Genomic DNA, 23,669 nt, shown 5'->3' on the forward strand with positions numbered 1-23,669 from the left:
TTATCAGTTTAGTAAGATTTCCCCTTTATTAGATACTTACTTCACATTTAACTTGACCACCACTGCTGAAAATGATAATCTTAGAAATGATTCCTTCACAGTCAGGGGTAAGACAAATTCCTTGTAAAAAGTCCTATTTAATTAAAAAATGAGAGCAAGAGTGTACCATATTTCAGAATAAACCTATACAAGTATCAGAATAAATCTATACATGCATATGACTATCAGTAACAGTCAAAATAAAGTCTGTCCCCACCTCCCTTGTGGGAGGCACTGAAATCCCTGCTCATTGCCATGGGACCTTTTTTTTTTTTTTAATTTTGCATAGAGGAACTGGGGTGTAGGCCAGAGGTGTAGGGGTGAGAGGATTCACCAGAGACAGAGCGGGAAGCAGAACAGGTAAACTGACTGAAACACACTGCTGAGGGGAGTAGCGGGCGAGATAGGAGATGTCTTCTGCGCCATGTGGGTCAGCTCCCTGGTGGGGAATCAAACTTAGGCTGTAGCAGTGATAGCAAGGAGACTTAACCCCTAGACCACCAGGGAGGGCCCTGCCATGGGATTTTTGAAGCTCTGTAGCAAGTACGAGATTCCTGTTTTAGAAAGCTGACCCTGTGACTTGTTTTGGATAATTCAAGGCGAACTTACATTATGTACATTATGCCTAAGCTAAAACTTTAAGAACACTGCATGGGATGGCCATGCCTCTTTGCCCTCTGCCACAAAAACAGTCACTTTCAACTCTGATTCAGAAACAGAAGGCAGTTACATAGCCTAGAGCTGCTACAGTTTAACCTTGGCCAACAGCTGTGGTACTTCAGGAGAAATAACGTAAGGAAGGGATGAAACTTTCTTATTCTGAGTAACAAGCTATTTAAGGCTCATATAACTTCACTATACCTGAGAAAGAGCGGCCAAACTTTGCAGAGGGTGTTTGTATAAACCCATGGAATGGTCAAACCACTAAGGGAGCATGTCCAGCTGGAGAACTCCAATAAAAACATCACAAAAGTGACTTCGATGGCAGCAGTTCCTTGGTCATATCATAATACCCTTAGTTAAAACTATGTGAAAAAGTTCAGTATGTATTTTTACCAAACTTAACCACCTTTTCCTTTCCCCAATAGGGACAGGGGTTTACAGGAGGCTGCACAGTGTGTAGAAAGTTTTTCTTTTTTTTAAGTCTATAGCCTACATGGATCAGAAACAAATTCTATGAATGCAAAAAGATTGTAAAATTATGCCTTCTCTCAAAGTATTCCTAGCCAGTGGTAGTAACATCATTATCTTGCCAACTAAGAAAAGCCCCAATGACAAGTGGCAGTACAAAATTTAAGTTGATTTCTAGGTACAAATCATCATATTTTGGCAGAAAATAAAGAAATGAGAGCCTAATTTTCATCATAACCTCAAAGTAATTAAATGAAAGGTCCTGAAGAATTAAAATTGTCAGTGCATAATTTAACATCTGTATTTTAAAAATGAGACATTTAAATTTTTTTTGATTCTAAGAGTCCTAAGATTAAAGACCCATTAAACAACTTATTAAAGGCTTCAGTGGTTATTGTCTTTATGCTTGCATAAAATAAAAACAAAACCTATTTCCTACTTTATCTTTAAAGTTTCAATTTAAAACTTTCTAAAACTTTCAATTTAAAACTTTCTAATTATGTCTAGAATGCACAGAAATTAATATTCTTTTCTGAAGATTGTCAGGAAAAAGTATCAACACACAATAAGCATACTATAAAACCCAATCATATTAGGCTTACCTTGTCAATTTTATCATTAAAGGTTGTTGTCTTTAACTTCTTCCAACAGTTCATGTGAAATTCTATTTTACAGTACTGACAACAGCTAATTCGTATAAAACCCTGGGGGTTTAAAAAGATTTTTAATTCACACTGTAAAGATGCCTATACACACATACTCTTCCTTTTTCTCTCACACTGACAACACGTGTGAAGACAGAGCTGTTTGCACTCATCTGGCAGACTTAACTAGACACAGCACTTCCTCCAGGGGGAATGCAGTGCTTCTCACTCCCAGAGCGCCTCCTGCTGGAGGTGAGGACCTGGACTGACATGCTCATTTCCATGGTGTACAGCTGCGTTATCCTTTACAATTTATCAAGTATCTTATTTCATTAGATCTGATAATCAGGGACAGCAGCTGGCAACTACTATCTTCCAAGGCTCAGTAACTTACTCAATTAAATACCAGGCTTGGTCTCAAATTTAGATCTCTAGGGGCTAATTTATAATGGTCGGAATGGCCTTTTAACTCTTGGACACAAATTTTACAAGAGATTAGAATTGCAATAAATCGGAGGTCATAATCTTTTTTTCCTTGTGCTTCTGAAATACAAGCAGTTGTGTGAAACAGTGGCTGGAAAGGAGTTATGGACTTAGTCTGCCTTCCCAGATGACCACCCCTACCCTCCATGTTTACTGCAGTGGCTCTGGGTTCCCACTGTGAGGTCAGTCTTGGGGAAGCACAGACAAGAAGACATAAAACTGCAGAACAATCAGAGAACACGAATATTTGTAATTCAGTAATTAGTTATTAAGTCTCTTTAAAGCATAACCGCAAATGAGTACCTTAGTGTATATTCACCATTACCTTAAAGTCTGGATCAGTGATGTAGATCTGGATTTTGGAATAGCCACGGCACTTCTGATAGCAACAAATGGCATCTGGCACTGGAGGGAACTTGCATTCTTCAATAAATTTTTCCAAAAGCATCTAAAACAAAAATGACAGTACTATCATACCAATCCATCAATAAAAACGCTCATGATTTCAACATCCTCTTGCAATCAAAATATTTTCAACATAAATAAGACTTTTCCAGCCAAAAACAAACTACCCTGAAAATTTTAAGTTTTTCCTTTTAGAAGGAGACCGATACAGAGCCATGTCACGAAAAATGGAGGAGGAGGAGGGGAGGATTGGACAAAAAAAATTCCAGAATTTCAGATTCAGAATCAAAATCTTACCCTGTGTTATAATCATCAAAACCTCATTTTATAACACATAACTCTTAGAGAACTCCTTCAAGCATACCGAGGGAGTCAAGAAAGAGGGTAACTAACCCTTAGATGGGACTCCTCTCTCTCCCAATGTCACTTCAGCTGGGAGCCTACCACCTATGATTCCTCTCCAGAAATCCCTGCCCCCCGTGCTTGTTCATTCCCTGGGGAGCCACATCGCAGCTGCAGAAGCCCCCAACAGGCTCAGGCTAGTTTCCCCTGCTGGCTCCTCCTTAGCAATAGTTCCTCTGCCTCCATCCCAAACAAGTATCAAAAGAGAAGAAACTTCACCCACTCCTGTTTTGTGTTTTATAGTAACTGTTGATATAATTCACATTTCATACAATTCACACATTTAAAGTACATAGTTTGGTGGTTTTCAGCATAGTCATAGGATTGTACAACCATTCCCACAATATAAATTTCAGAACATTTTCATTACCCAACAAGAGACCATTCGTAGTCACTCCCCATTCTCTCTAGAGCACCTGATAAGCACTAATCTACCTTCTGTCTCTTTGTATAGATTGGACTATTCTGATACATGGTTTTTTTGTGTTTCGCTTCCTTCTTTTTCTTTAACATGTTTTCAAGATTCCTCCATGGTGTAGACGTTGTAGTACTTCATCCCTTTTAATGGCTGAACAACATTCAGTTGTATGGATATGCCACATGTTATTTAACCACTTATTAGTTGGTTGTTACAAATAATGAAGCTATGAACATTCACAAGTTTTTGTGAGAACTTGCTTTCCTTTCTTGAATATACCTGCGAGTGGAATGCTGGTCTGTACAATAACTCTATCTTTAACCTACTGAGGAACTGCCAAACTGTTTTCCAAAGCAACTGTACTATTTTACATGTCTGTCAGCAATGTATGAATTCTCATTTCTGTACATCCTTGCCAATACTTGTGACTTTCTGCCTTTTTGATTATGCCATCCTAGTGGGAGTGAAGTAGTATCTCAATGTGGTTTTAACTTGCATTCTCTGATAGCCAATGCTGTTGAATACATTTCATGTGCTTAATGACTATTTGTATAACTGCTTGGCAGATATGTCTACTCAGATCCTTTGGTACTTATTAACTAGATTATGTGTGCTTTTATTATTGGGTTTTAAAAGCCAGTCCCTGTGCTTTTAAAACCTTCAGCCAAAAGTTAAGATTTCAGCACATGCCAGAATTTACCACAAGTAAAGGTCTGTCCTAGTCAATTCACACGTAATTTAGGCTTTCTAGAACTAGCAAAGACCCTACAGTTCTGGATATGAGACTAAATTACACTCTCCAATCTTAAAGTATGATCTCAATAGCTAGAGTGACTATGATAAAACAACAACGCTCTACCTTTCTCTAGGTAAAACCTAGAACACACTGCTCAATAATGGAAACTCTGAGGTCAGAATGCCAGATTCACATCCCAACTCCACCATTTCCTAGCTGTTTTAACTTTGAGCTTATTATATAACCTCTCTAAATTTAATCTTCCCCATCTGTAAAATAGGAAGAATCACAGAACTCAACACAGTAGGGCTGCTGTAGGATTAATGGGAGTAAGTGGAAGGTGTGTGACTGGCACACAGGAAATAATAAATGTGATTCTGACAAGTCTTTAAAGGAGAAACACACATAGGGAACTGGGGACAGAGCATGCCTGCCTCTTTGTCTTCTGACTCCTGCATCAATCAGTGAAGATGGGCTTTTATAAAGAAGCACTCTGCAGAAATAAAGTTACCTTTATTTTCCCTGGCTGAGTCTCTTCAATAATCACATTACTTGTGGGCCAAGTCAATACTCCAGGAAGTCGGCAAATCAAGGTTCTTGCTTTCTCAAAGTGATTAAGAGCTTCCAGAAATCTAAAGTCATATCATGAAGAAAAGAAGATATTAAAGATGTAATGTGATAGTTACAGTCACCACAACAAAAGTCAGAACTTTCATGTTACTAGGAAGCATATATCTGATAAATCACTATACAGAAATATTCATTGTAAAGTATACGTTCTTTAATAAGTCAGGGCATAACTGCTGTTGCTATAAAAGTAATGTAAATTAAGCTCGTTTGTCCCGACACTGGTTTTAATACAGCAGGTGCACATTAGTCCTTTCAAAGTTGTTTTATTGTTTTTTGAAAGTTCCCAACAATTAAAGTAGAAACTGAACAAGAATCTAACTGCTCCATTTTTTCATTTGCTAAGCTGATCAAGGAAGAAAGCAACCCTCCACTTTTTAATCATAAAAAGGACTCTACTAGGACATCTACAGTGAAAAATCTCTCTGCTGACAAAATCACAGAGACCATGAATTCTGGACATTGTTCTTCAACCAAAAAGCAGTGAATTATTTTAACAAAACAAATGCATGTATGAATTGTTTTAAAATATTTCAGTTATCTGTTTTGAATTATGGCTTCAAAAAATATTGTCAATAGATTCCAAAGTCATTCAACAGAAGAATACTAACATACTGAATTATGACAGTAAGTCGGTCTTTATTCTTCTCTTCAGACCAGACAAGGAGGAGGGTTGATATCCTCCTTTTTCCAGTCTTTAAATGAAACCTATTCATGTCTATAAGCATAGAAAAAATTCCCGAGTGTGAAGTTATACTCCCAAAATTATATATCTGTAAAAAAGAATGATTGATAAATCAATAAAATTTGTGGGGAGAAAAAATTCACTTGCAAAAAGTTGGAACACCATCTACAATTACATAGTTCTAGAGAGTGAGCAGAAACTATACATTAAAAAGGCAAAAAGAATATTAGATGTTGAACCCCAAAGCTTATTATTTTGAAATTAAAGTCTGATTGTCTTTGAACATGGAGACTGTTATCATTTGTCATGATCCTCATGATTTTTCACTTTGTCATTTTCCTAGACTATGTAAATATCTGCATGTGCCACTAGTTAAAGATATGCTCAAAACAAAACAACTGAGATCTAACTCTGAAGTTAATTTCATTTGCTACTACTTTATAAGTGACTGCTAATTCCTCATTTCCCCTGCCTCTACTTAATATAGTTCAGCCTAGTCAGACATAAAACAATTTACTTCATACTAAAAAAGGCTCTCAGATTGGGTTCCAAATAGTACCAATGGTCTGATAAAATTCTCTCTATAAAGTTAAATGAAAATTTGAGGCTATTGATAAGTTATGAATGACATTCAGTCAGTGAACAATCTCTTTATAAAGTAATCCAACATACCTACCTACCACTTAAAGCTAAAGGCATAATCCTGTCCCCCTCTAAGGGTTGTACAGCAATTTGGAGATTATGTATGAAACATTCACTTAGAGAACATACTAACTTTAAACAAGATTACAACTATAAGTTGAAAGAACAGAATTTTATTCCTAACTCAAGATGTCTCTGAACATATACTATATATGCCTCTCATTAAAACCATCTTTATACAGATTTTTTGGGACATAGGTATTTAACAAAAAAATCACACAATCGGACTTGTAAAGCATTAATTAAAACCAATTCCGTCACCACTGATAAATGAGGTATACCAAAAGATAAAATATAAAATTCTTTGTCTCAAATTACTCTATTATTGATTTCCTATCTATTCAAAATTTCACGAAACACTGGGAGCTGAATTAATTAGTCTTACTTTAATAATTAATACTGAAATGCTGGTCCTCAAAGTAAACAAATTATAATAGTGTGCCAAGGAGAAGATAGCAAATAATTCTAGAAACAGTTCTACTAACCTGTTTTTTTTCAAATATACTTTTCCAATTCCACAGTAGGCCAAGCAATCAAGTCCCTCATTTGGGTAGTGTTCAATCATCCTCTTAAATTGGTTTTCAGCTTCAGATAATTCCTTTAACAGTAGTAATAACAATGCTCACACAAAAAGAGAAATGCTGGGGACCTCCCTGGTAGCGCAAGGGGTTAAGACACAACCTATGAAGCTTGAGGCAGCCACTGCAGCATGAGTTTGATCCCCGGCCAGGGAACTACCCACATGGGCAGCATACCTCTCCCGTCTCGCCCACTGCTCCCCTCAGAAGTGTATTTCAGTATATCTTCCTGTTCTGTTCCCCTCTCTGTCTCTGGTGAATCCTTTCACCTCCCCCTCCACAACTCCGGCCTGTATCCCAGTTCTTGTATGTATAAATATTTAAAAAAAAAAAATGTCGGAACAGATTTTATCAGACGGCTGATGCCTCTTGTGTACTATATTAAAAACAACTGTACATCTAAAAATTTCCATGGCAAAATTACAACTGCATTTCATTTTCTTAATAGTTACACATTTTCATATACTATATGAATACTTAGAGACACAACACCAAAGTGATCCAGCTTGAGAATTAAAAGTCAAGACATCCATCAGACAACCAAATAAGTATTACGAACAGACACAGGAGGGTCTGGTGTGTGCCAGTTATCACTAAAAGGTGTGAATTTGTGGTAAAAGACTGATTTGGGTGCAAACATACCAGCGCATACATCATGGTAAGTGCTGTTCCCTAGTGAGCATAGGCATGCCAATGGTATTGTCACATGTTTTATGGCATAAGACAGGAAAGTGCTCTGTCTTAAAAACAGTTCTTTAGAAAAAGACTTATATACATCTTATATAGAAAAAGACTTATATACAGCTTAGCATACATCCTTTTGATTAGTCTCAATAGCGGAAATCTCTGCTCTGAATGCATTTTGTGTAAGAAAAATATCCAAAGACAGCTCAAAGCATATAGGTAACCCCACTGTAGATAAAAAAGGAAATGTCACCACAAAATGGAGCTTACAAGTAGCGATGAGGCCAGCTCCAAAGGAGGCATCCATAAATGTTTTAAGTGAGGATGGTACTGGAGTGAACATATCACTTCCTATGGGGCTATTCTGAATGATGAAATTCTTTTCAAAATCTAAGTTCTACCACACGTGCAAGTTTTTTTGTTTTTTTTTTAAATCAATCTCACTACTTCACAACAAATCATTAATGAAATATTCCTTGAATTCTGATAAGGTAAAACATGGCATTTATTATTACCTGCCAAGAACAGAAAAATTGAGGAAAATGGAGGACTCTCTTTATCAATCTATTAGAAGACAAATTAGACAGGCCTTAACAGAAGACATTACCATCTGTCACATAAGAACACAAAAAGTACAACGTAAATAAAAGCCCTCAAGTAGAGGACCACTGAGAGTGGAACCTAAGCAACAATTTGCTCCTTTTTAGGTAGCAATTAAGATCAAGTTTTCATCTAGTGAGAGAAGCTTGGAGTCCAAAGTGGTAGAAAGGATATATTATACCTGAAATAATTCAAGAGTCATTTCAACCTTTACCAAAAACTCACAATCATGGAAAGCAAAGTTAATACTGAATAGTACAGGTTGAATAAGCTTTGTAGAAGAGCAGTGAAAGAACATGAGTAATGGAAGTCATGTGACTCAGTCACACACTGCATACATCATGCGGAGGCTACACTCTAGAAAATAAAACACCAAGTGCTCACCAACTCGAACTAAGAGATATCAATATTGGAATTTTTACATTTTTAAAATAAAACAACTAACACAAAATTGAATTATCTTTTCTTAACATCTCCAGGCCCCGTCCTTCCTTCCATCACTAAATGCAACCATTATTTTATTTGACGTTGGGCAAGTCCACGGTTTTTACAAGATGCAGACAGCCAGAAACAATATGTACTGTTATTCTGCAGATTTTCCGAATTTTATGAGTAGTATCACGCCATCTGTTATGTTTCTAACATGCTTTTTTCCCTCAACATGTTTCTGAAATCTATCATGATGCATTAAGTCCTCTACTTATACAAATATAAAAGGACTACCACTGGTCGTCTGACACAGATTTTTTTCTAATAGAAACACAAACTAAATTTTCTTTAAAACAAACACAAACTAAACTTAGATAGTTCAGAAACAATTACCAAGAAAGGAAATAAGTCAAAGAAGTAAGTAAAAATGGGGAAACTATTTTGACATTATTTTCTAAAATCAATGGCATATTTAAAAAATGTATTGTCTCTGTTACAAATCTTACCTCAGGCTGTCCTATTCCCAGGAGAGAAATAGCAAGTCCGTAGACTACTAAAACATAGTTAATCATGGCGAGGTTCAATTGCTGTCAACAAAAATGTTACAGTTAAAATTCTAAACATAGACTAAGATGGCCCAATGTGTACCACACCAACCTTTTAGATATGACAGGAAAAGAAGGGTAATAAAATCTCACTAATCAACACGATTGTAATAAAGGTCAAAGAGAATTAGAAAATGTTTGGCAAAGATAAGCAGTTACTTGGCTATCAAGTATTTAAAATATAGAATCATTGTTTCAGAGTTCCTAGAAGACATGGCTCATGACATTAAAATAAATGAAGTCATCTTTTGCAACTAAGTAGGTAGTAGTGACAGATTAGGACAATTCTCCTACAATCTAACTGTTTGGTTGTGGATGAAAAGATTATGACTAAAATGAGTCCAAATACAGGATTTAGTACTTTAATAAAACAGAAGTACAGGAATTCAAGTGAACACTGTCAAGCATGTGAGCAGAGTCTACACATGGGCTGTGTCCCTTGAGTGCAACCAGAGGCTGAATGGGAACATCATCTCCTATCTCTCCCGACCTGAAACCAAGTCAGCCGATCTTGGCAAGACCTAAAGTGCCTTACTACAATATAGCAAAACCCTTGATTTTCTCGTACGTTCACCTAAAACACACTGACATTGCTAAAAAAGTCATATGGTAGCAATTTCACCTTTATTTTTTGAGGATCTAAGCCATTGAGCAACTCTGTGAAGGCCTGTGCAGCACTGCGGCAGCGCTGGTCCAGCAAAGCCGTGTAGCCATCCTGGATCAAGCTTCTCAGCATTTTCATTATATTAGCAAAATCCTGCAAAAAGGAAATCCAATTTCTGAGAACCGGACCTATAAATTTTTAGTGTAAAACTTAAAATGCCAAAGTTCATCACAGAGTAGTTAATATTGTCATGCTTGACCATAAATAAGAATCTAAGTATCAAAAGCTATCCTTTAATACATAATATCCCTCTCACCTCACAGCTCCTTTCAAGTGAAAAACAAAAAGATACCCTTCACCACTGTACTTTCAGTGCTTCTATTACTGCCATGAAGAGCAGTCCACTTTATTTTTTTTTCTTTTTTCTTAATTTAAATAATAAATTTTATTTTTATATTCCCCATACAATTGCAAACGCCCCATTCTGACCCCAATCCCTCCCCTCCCGCCCCCCACCCCCCAAAAAGTGTCTCTGGTTCATAGTTTTTTGTTTATTTTGATTTTCACTTTCTTATATTCATTTTCCTGGTCCCTTATTTAAGTTTTCTAGATTCCTGCTATGAGTGAGACCATCGGTATTTTTCTTTTTCTTTTTGGCTTATTTCGCTGAGCATGATCCCTTCCAACGCCATCCATGTTGCTGCAAATTGCATGTGTTTATCTTTTTTGAATGCTGAGTAATATTCCATGGTGTATATGTACCACATCTTCTTGATCCAGCCATCTATTTTTGGGCATTTGGGCTGTTTCCAAAGCTTAGCTATTGTAAATAGTGCTGAAGAGCAGTCCACTTTATACGACATAGTGCTATGCCTTGCTCACTTTTTCAGATTAAACAGACAGTATTTTAAAATTTCAACAATTTTACTTTATTCTCTTACAAGGCACCATTTAAATAAGCAGATTTGTTTGGCTGTGAACAGAACAACTAGACATATTATAGCAGATAATTTACTGATCACTATCAGATTTTGACAACTGCCCTCATGTCCTGGAACAAACCTTCATTTTCAGCAAGAAATAAATACTTTAGCTCTACTCCTATTAACAGGTACTTGGATAGAACAAGGTAAAATTATTGGGAGAAAGGTTAGGATTGGGAGATGCAAACAATTCTGCAATGTTAACCATTCATTAAATCACCGGTTAATGTAAGTATTGAGTTTAATATATAATTAATGATAGCTTGGATAAATTATATGTCCACAATAAAATCTATTAAGAAAATCCAATATTAGGGAGGTACATGATTAGACTTTATTCATGTTAAAAATGTTTTTCTCAGGAAGTTTGCTTTTTCCATACAAAAACCTTTTTACCTGATGTGCAGCTCTGGAAGATTTAGAAAACTGTTTTTCCAAGATGGTTTTCAAATCGACTGGTAAACTCACTTGTGAATTAGAACTAAAAGAGAAAAACATTTGTTTTAGAACAAAACAATCCTACCTATATAAAGAAAAAATGCAGTTACTGAAGATTATTTTAAACATGAAGTAAACAGGATCCTAAGTTCCTGAACAGAAATATTACCAAGATGTGGGTTCTCCCCAAATTAATCTCTAACTCCAATGAAATCACAATAAAAATATCTATAAACCTAGAGGTGGAGAGATACCAGATGAATGGGTAATAAAATTATATGTAAGAATAGCTTTTGGAATTTTGCACTGATTATCGAAAGTTATTTGACATCTACAGCCGTCAATAATAACTTAGTCTTAAAACAAGAAATGTGCCCTGAAATACTGCCAAGATGCTCCATCTTTGGGAAAATCCACTTCTGGGAAAATCTAACGATACAGCAGTTTCATAAAATCTGACTCCCAGAGCTGGTGAACATAGGAAGATTCAGACCTGTAGGTGTTCATACCAAATGTGGGTTTTTTCCCAACACCAAATACCAGTATTGTCACGTTTCTCACATTAATTCTCCAACAATTCAACTTGACACCAACTCTGGATTTAACACAGACCGCACAGGTTATTAAATGCTCAGTCCAAGACTGTCCTCATTCAGGTGTCAGTTACAATGAGGTGGGCAGGCTACCCTACACTGTCAGGCTGCCTATAAACTTGGGGGTGGGGAAAGGTACATGAATCCCCTCTGGCACAACAATTGCCTAGAATGATTCACAGGACTTAGGAAAACCCTCCACTCACTACTATTACTGTCACCAGGTGGTAGCTTAAGTTCCTCATCCTTGCCCTGCTCCTGTTACTTTTCTTGCAGACAAAAACCAGACCAGCTGAGAACAAAATGGAGGCAGAAGACAAGGGTGAAGCCACAACCTCATGACCACAGAAAAAGCACACCCACCAGTGCCATGACAGAGGTGGTCAGGACCAAACTGGAAAGAAAAGGGCGGCATGTAGTGGCTCCTGGAAATGCCTGCCTATTTTCTGAAATCCTGTTGATGCAGACCCTTAGACTCTCCCCTTCCTTAGCCATTCCCCTATAAGTTCCTGATTCTCTCCAGTTTGGGGAAATGGCCTTTGAGCCAGCACTCCAACATTTCCCCAGATTGCCACCGCCTCATTAAACCTGATTTCCTCCTACCAAGTCATCGTTCGAGTTTTGCCTTAAAAGTGGCTCAGACCCTGGCTCCAGTAACATCGCCAGCTTATCAAAAACAAATACAGAATTCAGAAAAAGCCCAATGGAAGAGATGGGTAGGAAGGTATGGAGCAGGGGCAGTGCCACAGAGCTTTCATGAGCTCCCTGTGCACCACCCACGCTGTCTCATAATATACTGACCAATCTGGAAGCTCCTTGAGCTCTGATGTTTGTGGAGATTTTCATTAAATTACTGGCCACTGTAACTGAAATGAATTTCCAGCCGTCTTCCCCTCCTCAGAAATCAGGAAGTAAGGCTGACTGTCCCAACTTCTAATAATACTTCTCAGCAAACTCCTATGATTTTAGAAGCTCTACAGCATGAATTAAGGACAAAGACCAATACAGTTGTCCCTCAGTATCCAAAATCCATGGATGCTCAAGTCTCATATAAAATGGCATAGTATTTTATATGTTCCAATATACTTTAAGTTATTGCTAGTTGATTTACAATGCCTAGTACAATAGAAATGCTATGCAGGGGCCTCCCTGGTGGCACAAGGGGTTAAGTTGCAGCAGTCTGAAGCTATCCGTACCTACTGCAGCACAAGTTCAATCCCCGGCCAGGGAGCTACCCACATGGCGCAACAGACCTGCTCCCCTAGCAGTGTATTTCAGTCAATTCACCTGTTCTGCTCCCCACTCTGTCTCTAGTGAATCCTCTCACCCCTGCACCTCTGGCCTGTACCCCCAGTTCTCACATGCATAAATAAATCTTTTTTAAAAAATGCTATCTAAATAATCATTATACTCTATTATTTAGGGACAATTTACAAGAAATCTGTCTATGTTCAGTACAGGGGCAACCATGGTAGGCCTAACTACATTATAAGTATTTTCAATCTGTAGTGGATTGAATCCGTGGATGCAAAACCTGTGAATAAAGAGAGCTGATGATATATTTTAATTAAATCACATGACTTCATGGTTTATTAGGAATGTGAACAGTGCCCCTTTTCTGGGCAGGGCATTTTGGCAGTGCCTATCAAAATAAAAATTATATATCCCTTTTGACAGAGCAATTTTATTCCAGAAAGAACTTCTAATATACATCTCTATCATGAAAATGAAGGATGCAGAGCTCCGTGGTCTGCCATGTGAAAATATCCAATATATGTGGTTATCCCATTTACTTGTGAAGTAACGTATGTAAAGACATAATCAAACAAAAAGCTCTCAGGTTGAAGACAGAAACAAAGTCTCAGAGAAACAAATTTATCTTTAACAAAACAGATTAAAATTGTAACAGTGCATTCAAAGACTGATGATGTACAGGGTTTGGTTTCTTTGGTGGTAGGGAGTTCTGGGCCAGGGGAAAGACATGGCATTTTTTCCTACCCCATTATTGATCCTTGTAGCAGCATAAAAAAAAAATGGTCATTTGTTTTTAAAATGAGCTTTACTAACTTCTTTTAGTGCTTTGACAGTCAGATCATTCTCCTTCAAGCACCTATCAAGGAAATCAGCCTTAAAAAATGAAGAAAACTGACAACTGGTATAACTCACAGAAATAGCTTTGTAGTTTTTCCAGCATCCCTTTCACTGGCTTAATGAACTTCTGTATCTATTTTAAGATTTACAATTTTACTTTGCAATCAGTGTGTGCCTTTGTAGGGCATGGTGGATTAGGCAGCAAGAGTTCCAACTGTTAATTTCAGAGGGAGGGAAGGGTGTGGGCATGTGCACTGGGTAAATGAATTTTATAAGTAGTCAGCTGATTAGCAAATACTTTCCTCTAGTGGTAATTACTCAAAAAGGGTTTCTGAATATACATATCTCCATGCCTGTGCATACAGAGTAAACTTCCAAATGGCTAAGAAAATAATAATAAAAAATGTGGCGGGCCTCCCTGGTGGTGCAAGGGGTTAAGCACTGCACTATGAAGCAATCTGAAGCCTCTGCAGCACGAGTTTGATCCCTGGCCCGCCAGGGAGCAACCCATATGGCGCAGCAGACCTCTCCTGTCTCGCCCGCTGCTCCCCTCAGCAGTGTATTTCAGTCAGTCTGCCTGTTCTGCTCCCCACTCTGTCTCTGGTGAATCCTCTCACCCCTCCGCACCTCTGGCCCGTACCCCACCTCTTGTATGCATACATAAGTAAATATTTAAAAAAAAAGTGTGGAAAGGGAGCCACTAGAGAAGAAAACTGTGGGAAAGGTGAGCAGAGATGGAGGCAATTTTTACCCTTCAGTTCTCTGAGAATTTTTTCCTCCTATGAGTACATATTTTTGAATTTACATTTTTGATTTTTAAGAAAATCACTATCACATAACAATGACTTTCATAAATCAGTATTAACCATCCAGGATTAATAATCCTTTAACTCCAGAATGATCCTCTCCTAAAGAAATGCCATTGGCATTTAAAAGGGATTTAAATACCTAGTATTCATCATAATACACCTGTATAAAGGTAGCTACTTGTTTTTTCTTGGAAAGAGAACAACATTAGGAAAAACAAACAGAAATTTTACATCAAAAACATACCTGAACTTATCCAATTCATTGTTTCTGGATTTTTGTTTTCCTTTATATTTTGGAGGTGGAGCTGTGAATACAAAAGTATTAGTTTTTGAAATCTGTACATAAAAATCTCCAAGCTTTGAAAAGTGAATCAGTTTAAAACTGGAATATGAAAACAATATTACATGTGAATGTATCTATAGACAGCTAAGCCAAAAGAAGCCACTGGTGATGTTTTTCTATGTATGCAATAAAGTTATTACAAAGATAAATTATGATTATTTAGATCAATAATAGATGCCAAGAGATAAAGAATAGAGTTCCTTTTCTCAGGTAGTTTACAATCATGTGGGAAGAAAAGATAGTGACTTCAAATTAACAATAATCACTACTACTTAGTACAAGAAAGACACTGTGATGTTACTGACATTAATTCCATAGAACTGCTCTAGTAACTCACAGTAAAAGGGAAGTCACTTAAGCTGGTGTGGCTCAAGCAAGCGCGAGTAGAAAGGCAGCATCTGTGTTCAGTTTGAAAAAGCAGGTAGTATTTGTGTAGAATGGCCCACTGAGTCACACTGATTTAAGAAACATTAAACCATCTGGTTTGGAGACTGGTAGGCAGGCTAAAGTGAGTTGTGCCTTAGATCGCTCAGTGAGCTCAGCCTTTAACTAACTAGCAGGAGTAGGAGCCTCTGCATACTTTTCAGCGGGGAACGATATATGTAAAATTTTGTAGATGATAACTCAGCAATAGGTACAGGGTATATTTTATGGAAAGTTTGGGGAAAGGTGGCATAGGCAAGTCAGAGCCTACTCAGGAGGGAAAGAGAGTTTGAACTGGTTTTGGCAGCCTCAGAAAACAAAAGAAGCTTCTAGAAATGCAGAGTTCTAGTTTGATTTTTACTATCCGACCTCGGGCAAACTACCTAACCCTCACCGTGGGACCTCAATTTCTTCACCTGACTGTAGATGAAAGGTAAACAGTACTTATTGATAAGTAGACATTACTCATTGAAATATGTTAAGCAATATCAATAAATTAAAAGCTGTTTTCTAAAAAGAAGTTTCATCTTCAAAGATTTTCACATTTAGGGTAACGTCAGGCAAGACAGTCATCACCTGAGTTTTCCTCTTTATAATTCTGATAATGTGCTAATCAAACGAAAACACCTGTAAGAAATAGTTGGCATAAAAGACAGAAATTACCACTAGCAGCAAACACTGAAAGGAAAACAACTGAGCTAACACATGAGAGAGGAAAGGAGAGCAACAGGACCAATTGCTAGGCCAACAATCTCACCTCAGTTCCCTGAAAGAAACAACATGAAAACTCGAGATAAATAACTGTTATAAAAAACCCAGAGTTACCAAGAAAATTGATATTTTTAAAAACTGTTTTAAAAGGCAGGGAAGTACATAATAAATGTTAAAACGATTTCCATCAAAATATAGTAGTATAGGGCCTCCCCGGTGGCGCAGCGGTTGAGCACTGGGTTGCGAAGCTGCCCGCAGCCTCTGCAGCGCCGGTTCGATCCCCGGCTGCTCCCCGGCCACTGGAGGAGGGTCCCACATGGCTCGCAGACCTCTCCTGCCGCCTGCTGCTCCCCTCAGCAGTGTACTTCGGTCCTTCTGCCTGCTCTGCTCCCCGCTCTGGCTCTGTTGAATTCTCTCACCCTCCCGCGCTTCTGACTGTACCCAGTGCATGTATAAATAAATAAATAAATCTTTAAAAAAAAATAATATATATATATAGTAGTATAAAGGGAAACTGAGGAAATTAAAGAAATGTGAATATTTGTGTCTCCAGAACCCTTCATTTCGCTATAATATCAAATAAACAAGGCCCTGACACATCTGCATATTTAACACATGCATAAATGCACACCAAGAAGTGCAATTCTCAACAGGGGCTATCTCCTTCCAACAGGGTGACAACTGATTATGGGAAAATAAAAATAAAAAAATCTCAATTTTTAATATGAAGCACAGATGTATTATTACAGATAAACATCTGTGGTATAAAATTGTATGGGGGGGGACAATAAACAAAAAGTCTAAAAGACTTCTTGGACAGGGCAGATATAATGAATCAAAGGTTGAGAAACTTCAAACTAATGGAAATTAGGTAGCAGACCAAGAAGAGTTTCTTGTTTTCTTCCAACCCTTTTTATTTAATTTCACTAATTAAATTTATTAAATAAAATGAAAAGGTTGAGCATTGAATTCAAGAAGGTATTTGAGTTGCTCAACTTTATAAAGTAATAACAGAACAGCAGCAAACACAAGCAAGGCTGGTGCAAATTTCAGGTATGAAAGTTGATGTAACTCAGGAACAAATCACGTAAGAAAAAAGACTCACCTGATGGAGGTAGAAGTTCAGGATGACAGTCACAATCATCTACCTTCAAAGCCTCATCTACCACCTACCCACAAAAATAAAATTAGTGAGACTTCAAAAAACTACTGCCATGAAGAGTTCAATAGCAAAATAATACAACAGGAAAAAAAAAGACACAATTTATGCATGCTCCTAGAATACCCAGCCTAGATGAATAAACAAACCAAGTAATAACTAATGATAAGAGAGTATGATATAACTTGACACATTCTTCATGATAATCCCATTTCTGATACCTCCTGACAGGTTGGTCAGTGAGTGTTTGTATTGAATGATACTATCACAGCTTTCCGAAGGTCCCTGACCCTCAGTGAACACAGCCTCTGGGAGGTATCTGCTGAGCTCTGAGTACACTAGAGTAAAGGAAAAAACTCGCTTAGAGATCATCTGGGACCCTGATCACAGAGCCAGACTAGAAGCCTAGAGGTGCCCTGAAGAAAGCACCAAACCAAGGTTCTGCCAAGCACCACTGCTAAGAACAACAGAGGCTGCAGAAATACCTTGGGCAGAGATGGGGATGAGGTGCCTCCCAGGCCCAGCACAGCACGAATTGTGTGGGTGAGCTGGGGCAGTGCCAGCCAGTCAAGTAAACTGCAAAAGGGAAATGGGAGGAAGAGAAAAATCCAAAGCATTATAAGGGGTCGGGTGAACTGGACACTAGACCCCACTGTCCCTTACTCCCAAACGACTGACTGGAAGCCATGAAGGAAGACCATGCAAAGAGACCTATCCACGTGGCAAAATGATATTTAGAAAAAATATTTTGAAAACACACAAATCTGATTTCATAAGAAAGTCTGTAATGCTTAAATAGCATCTGCATGTAGTTGTAGGAGGTAATCAAATTATTTACTAAAAAGAGAGAACTGTTCTCTTGATATCAACAGGAAGGTTCAGAATATCACCAAAACAGTTTCCATTATCCCCAAAATATTATTGTAAAAACATGGGACCACTACATTTGAAATTATTTTAATTTTAAACTGTACCTACCTTTAGATTTTGATTACGACCGTTTGCCATTTCGCGGTTAGTTTTTCTGGAATATTTTTTGGTCTCCACAAAGTTAAGTGAAGTACTAAAAGCAGGTGCTGCTAAACTAGGTATGCAGGCCCTGAGTGGGGATAAAAGAAACAGTCACTTTATTCTTATTAAAGTGAATTTTTAAAAGCTATCCTTTAAGCAAAAAGGCCCCCATAATTATATCCTTTTTTTCCTTGAAACCAAGGATAACATTGTTTTTAAAAGAATCTAGAGCTCTGAGACTGCTTTATATACATAAACACTATTTTTAATTTGGCATGAAAAAGACAAAGCAGAATTTTAAAATTTATTGAAGTAACACTGTATAATAACATTATGAAACTAGAACTACACTTTAATTTCCAGTCTCCCTGTTTTACATTGAACAGTATCAGTATTTTACACAAGTAAATCATATAGGAAAAGCTTGATCTATTTTAATTGCCAAATAAGCTATTTGTTTTCTTGTGAGCATACTCAAGTCTATCTTCTGCCTGTTTCTCAAAAGAGTTGTCTTAGCCTATGGTGGTAGATGTTTTCGGAACAGAAGTGAAGGGTAAAAAGCACAAGCAATGCCCTGCTCTCTGCTGCCAGGACCCTCATGGCTAAAACTGGTTCTGGTGAAGTATAGTAATATTCAATTAATTTTTCATCCCTCTTTATCAAAAGGGTTAGGATATATACGCACAAATACACACACACACACACTGTTATCAAAGTTGGCAAAATAAGTCTGACAATTCAAAGTCACATGATCTTACACATGAACACTAAAAACCACCGTTCTTCCTTCCATTCCAAACTTCACTATTGTTGCTGTTGTGGACACTTTAATAAAGCATCAAAGTGATTCTCAAACTCACAGGACAAAGCCATTCCAAGTAACAACAGCTACTGACCTGATTGATACTAACTCACCTGCTTTCGTAAAAGGCGTTAATTGGATTCCTAGTTGGTGTTCGACCTATAAAAAAATCAATCACACACACATACACACACACAAAGAGTAATAAGTGAATTGGCCAATACTGATTTTAAAAGACTTTCAAATTTCCTTTAGGCTGATCATAAGAACATCAAATACAGAGAACTGAAAAATAAACCTAAGCAATTTGGTATTTCTAGATGTCTTTAAGCTTTAGGAGGGTGTCAACAGAATGTTACACAAACCTTTATATGTGATCACTGACTAGATGCAACAGCATATAAACTTGAATCAGAGATGCTACCTGTCTTCAAGGAGCTCACAATCTTAGAATTAAGTTCTGTTAGATAGCAACATCTACTAGTGAAATAGAACTACTCAGCTCAGCTGCCTAAAACACTGAATGTCCAAAGAAGGAAAAACAGGGAAGACCGACAGGCTGAAAGTGTAAAGTGTTTCCGTCATTGGAGAGAGCATAGTGACAGGTGAGAAAATACGAGCAGAATGAAAATCTAGAGTTCCCAGACTGCACAAATCTATTCTGACACACGTCTATGTTCCGCATGCTATAGAAATAGCCACAAGCTTGGTACAAAAACATTAAGCAACTCTACTGAAGAGTTTTGTATTTAGGGAATAACTTCAATAATGGAAGGGAAAAAAAGTTGTTTCAAAAAGGCTTTCCTTTATTCAAAATTTCTAGAAGGCATATTTTCTTACAGATAATAACAGTTTGTTGATGCCTGTTTCAAATAAAAACTACAAATCATTTATGATTACAAATGGAATATAACACTAATATAACTCTACAAAGATAGAGGAAAACTTCAGTGACCTGACCAAGATAACATAACAAAATAAATACAAATCATCTCAGAAGTGATTTTCTGGTCCTCCATTAATCCAAGAAACCCACCTTCAAAAGTTTTAAAGGGAATTCGACCGTAACCAAAAGAATCTTAGGTGAAATACCTTGCAGGTCTTCTATGTGTTTTTGTAACTTTACATGCTGCTGAATTAGATCCTTGATTCCCTCAGGGTCATTTTTACAGAGTTTTTGAGCTTTTATGTTTGCTTGCAGGGCCCAGTCATATTCCCCCAGCATAGAAAGAGCATCACAATAACGATAATGACCCTGTTCCAAAAAGATAAATGTATTTTTTTCTCAAAAATATACTTGAAGAAAATAGATAAGAAAAAAAATATTGCTTGAAAACTGACTTGTTTAAATTATTAGATTAGGACCCTATCAATGAAAAATAAAAATAGTTATACCTCAGATGAGCTAAGTGAAAATTTATGAATAGTATTTATAATAACTTAACAACTGATTAGAGATTAGCATTTTTGCTAAAGAAACTTTTGTACCCCCAAGAAAAGAATTAAACCTATGTTATACATTATCAGAAAAGGGTAATGATTTTGTGCTAAATAAAGTTTAAAAAAGATCATTATTAATAAATAACTTTTTTTTTTTTTTCCAAAATACTTGAAGGCAAGAGTGGCCTCTAAATCATTACATTCCCTACATTTCAGAAATCAGAATTTTAGAGCTGGTACTTTTCCAAACCTTTTCAAGAACATGGGCACAGATAAAGGGTGCATCAGGTTAAATCTCCCACCCATGTCTGTCTAAACCAGCTTTTAGTCTGTCTCTTAAGTGTATTTCATGGCTTTAAGAAAAGGTCAAACAACACTGATTTACTCTTCATTCCCATGACTGTGTTTTTTGGATGTGCTTTCTACCACAGAACCACTGCTCTGGCTGGCTCCATTTGTGCACTGTGGGAAATCTATTATCAAGCATGAACTTCTTGACCTAGAAAACGAGTATTACCAAACCTGAAGCTAACTCAACCACGCCCTCATCTACCTACTCACAAACCAATCTCCCCCTCCATCTTCTGCACAGTAGCTCCACTGGAGGAGAGTCAAAGAGGCAAGAAACAGAACAAAGAATCCTGAGCTCTTTTCTCTTTAGTATGCATTTTACGATGACATTCTGATTGTCTGAGGAAATACAAGTCAGAAATAGTGACACTTTTCAGAAAGGGAAGACTTCACTAACAGACAGAAATAATCCTAAGGGCCTGTGCTAGCGCAGACCTCATGCCCTGCTCTGGCACACCAACCCCACCTAAGTTCCACAGGAACTGTGAGAGTACCAAAAAAAATTCTGCCTCAGTTATGGAGAAAAATTTAACTTGAGACCAAATGCCACTGTGGTCCCATCTAACAAAGCTTAAAACAAGACCCCAAAGAATTGAACTGTTTCTATGTAACTACTCAGCACATTCCATGTGTTCAAGAATTTAAAAGAAAAATTAAACATGTTAAGACATGAAATATACTCAAATTAAACTGCCAGAGGTGAAAGCCACAGAACTTAAGATGAAAAATATATTGATGAAAATAAAGGCAGATCAGACATCACAGAAGAAAAAATCAGTGATTCTGAGGACATAGCAACAGAATCCACAAAAAAAATGAAACAGAAAAAAGACTGGAAATGAAGCTCACAAACGGGAAGCACAGTGACAAACAGGTGACACACAGAAAGAAAAATGCGCAGCAATGTGGGGACAACCACACCGGAAGCTGCCCTAGACTTTTCAGTTATGTAAGCCAACAAATTCCCTTTCTACTGATGCCAAATCTACATTGGGTTTTGTCATTTGCCCCAAATGCCTGAACACCCCCTCAAAATGAAAAGGCTAAGAACATTTGCGAAGTTACTGGTTTGTGTCCTGTATCACACACATCAAAAGGCAGAGCACACAGAATGTCAACAAATATCCTGCTGGTTATGCCATAAAACTTCTCATCCTTTAGGACACAGTGACCCCCTCTCTTAAGTCTGAAAGCATGTCCAGTTGACAATGCACCAGTCTTCTCTGTCTGGAAAGAAGGAAGAAAAAAATGGCCCACCCCAAAAAAGAACCCTCCATAGTACCTTTCTGTGTAGGTTCACATCCTAGGGGCATGCCTCAACAGACTCTGGCTCATAATCAATTCTAAAGTAAGAGGATTCTCATAAAACAAAAAAATACACCTTGTACAGACTATTTTTGCTCTTAAAGATTAAACTACGAGCTTTTTCTTCTGGAAAAACAAATGGAAGATGGCCTCAACAAATAATTACCAAATTTTGTTAGTATATTCCAGCTGTTTTTAATTTACACAAATATTTTGTAATCATGATATATCATAAAACATCCCAATTTAAAAAATGAGAGCACCCACATAAGTATAGTCAACTGATCTTTGACAACAGAGAAAAAGCAACACAATGGAAGGAAGATAGTTGTTTGAACAAGCAGTGCAAAGAAATAAGTATCTACATGCAAAAACATGAATCCAGACACAGACCTTACACCTCCCACAAAGCCTAAATGTGTAACACAAAACTATTTAACTACCAAAACATAATACTGTACCTTGGGTACAGTAACGGTGTTTTAGATACAAAATCAGATGCATGATTCATGAAACACTGATAACTAGCATTAATTAAAATGAAAAACTTCTGCTCTGTGAAAGACAATGTCAAGAGAATGAGGCTGTTAAGTTACAGTCCAGAAGACATTTGCAAAAGTAACAACTGATAAAGAATTCTTAAATCTCAACAATGAAAAAACAATCAGTTAAAAAATGGATCAAAGACACCTTAACAAACTAGACAGAGAGCAAGTAAGAACTGAAAATAACACTCTGAATCACATGACATCAGGGAATGTAATTAATGAGGTACCAGCACACACCTATCAGAAGGGTCAAAATATCCAAAATACTGGTAACATCAAAGGCTGATAAGGATGTGAAACAATAAAAACTTTTTCATTATTATAGTGGGAATGCAAAATATAGTCAATTTGGAGGACAGTTTGGCAGTTTGCCACAGAACTAAACACAGTTTCATCATGTGATCTCGTCATCGTGCTCTCTGGCATTCCCAAATGAACTGAAAACTTAAATCTACCCAAAAACCTACACATCAACATTTTTGGCAGCTTTATTCATGATTGCCAAAACTCGAAAGTAAACCCAGCAGGTGATGGGTAAACTGGTACATTCATACAATGAAATATTATTCAGTGGTAAAAAGAAATGAACTACCAATTCCTGAAGGAACCTAAAGGGCTTATTAGCAAGTGAAAGAAGCTAATCTGAAATGACTACACACTGTATGATCCCAACTACATTTCATTGTGGAAAAGGCAAGACTATGCAGAGAATAAGAAGACCAGAGCTTGAAGGGAAGGAGAGGGGAACAGGCAGAGAACCGAAGACACTTACAGCAGTGAAACTACTCTGATATGACATTGGTGGACATGTGTTGTTACATATTTGTTCAAAGCCACAGAATGTACAACACCAAGAGAAAATCCTAAAATAAGCTATGGATTTTGCGTGG

At 37.2% G+C, this 23,669-nt stretch overlaps 1 protein-coding gene across 8 annotated transcripts in view; it reads right to left on the bottom strand.

Moving 5' to 3' along the window:
• The window catches only part of TTC3 (tetratricopeptide repeat domain 3), a 106,840-nt gene that overhangs the window by 48,946 nt on the left and 34,225 nt on the right, over positions 1-23,669 (bottom strand). For all 8 annotated transcript variants that reach the window (XM_037524954.2, XM_054700277.1, XM_037524956.2 and 5 more), the window contains 13 exons: positions 20,228-20,390; positions 19,249-19,294; positions 18,301-18,421; positions 17,269-17,332; positions 14,931-14,991; positions 11,152-11,236; positions 9,791-9,925; positions 9,070-9,150; positions 6,758-6,870; positions 4,770-4,890; positions 2,623-2,745; positions 1,773-1,874; positions 41-133 (listed from right to left, as the gene is read on the bottom strand). In XM_037524954.2, the coding sequence (XP_037380851.1) occupies positions 41-133; positions 1,773-1,874; positions 2,623-2,745; positions 4,770-4,890; positions 6,758-6,870; positions 9,070-9,150; positions 9,791-9,925; positions 11,152-11,236; positions 14,931-14,991; positions 17,269-17,332; positions 18,301-18,421; positions 19,249-19,294; positions 20,228-20,360 (1,278 nt within the window). In that variant the 5' untranslated portion in view covers positions 20,361-20,390. The remainder of the gene's footprint in view (positions 1-40; positions 134-1,772; positions 1,875-2,622; positions 2,746-4,769; positions 4,891-6,757; positions 6,871-9,069; positions 9,151-9,790; positions 9,926-11,151; positions 11,237-14,930; positions 14,992-17,268; positions 17,333-18,300; positions 18,422-19,248; positions 19,295-20,227; positions 20,391-23,669) is intronic.

Source organism: Talpa occidentalis, unplaced genomic scaffold (genome assembly GCF_014898055.3).
Source record: "Talpa occidentalis isolate TD23 unplaced genomic scaffold, MPIMG_talOcc4v2.1 talOcc4.4, whole genome shotgun sequence".
In the NCBI taxonomy this organism is placed as follows: domain Eukaryota; kingdom Metazoa; phylum Chordata; class Mammalia; order Eulipotyphla; family Talpidae; genus Talpa; species Talpa occidentalis.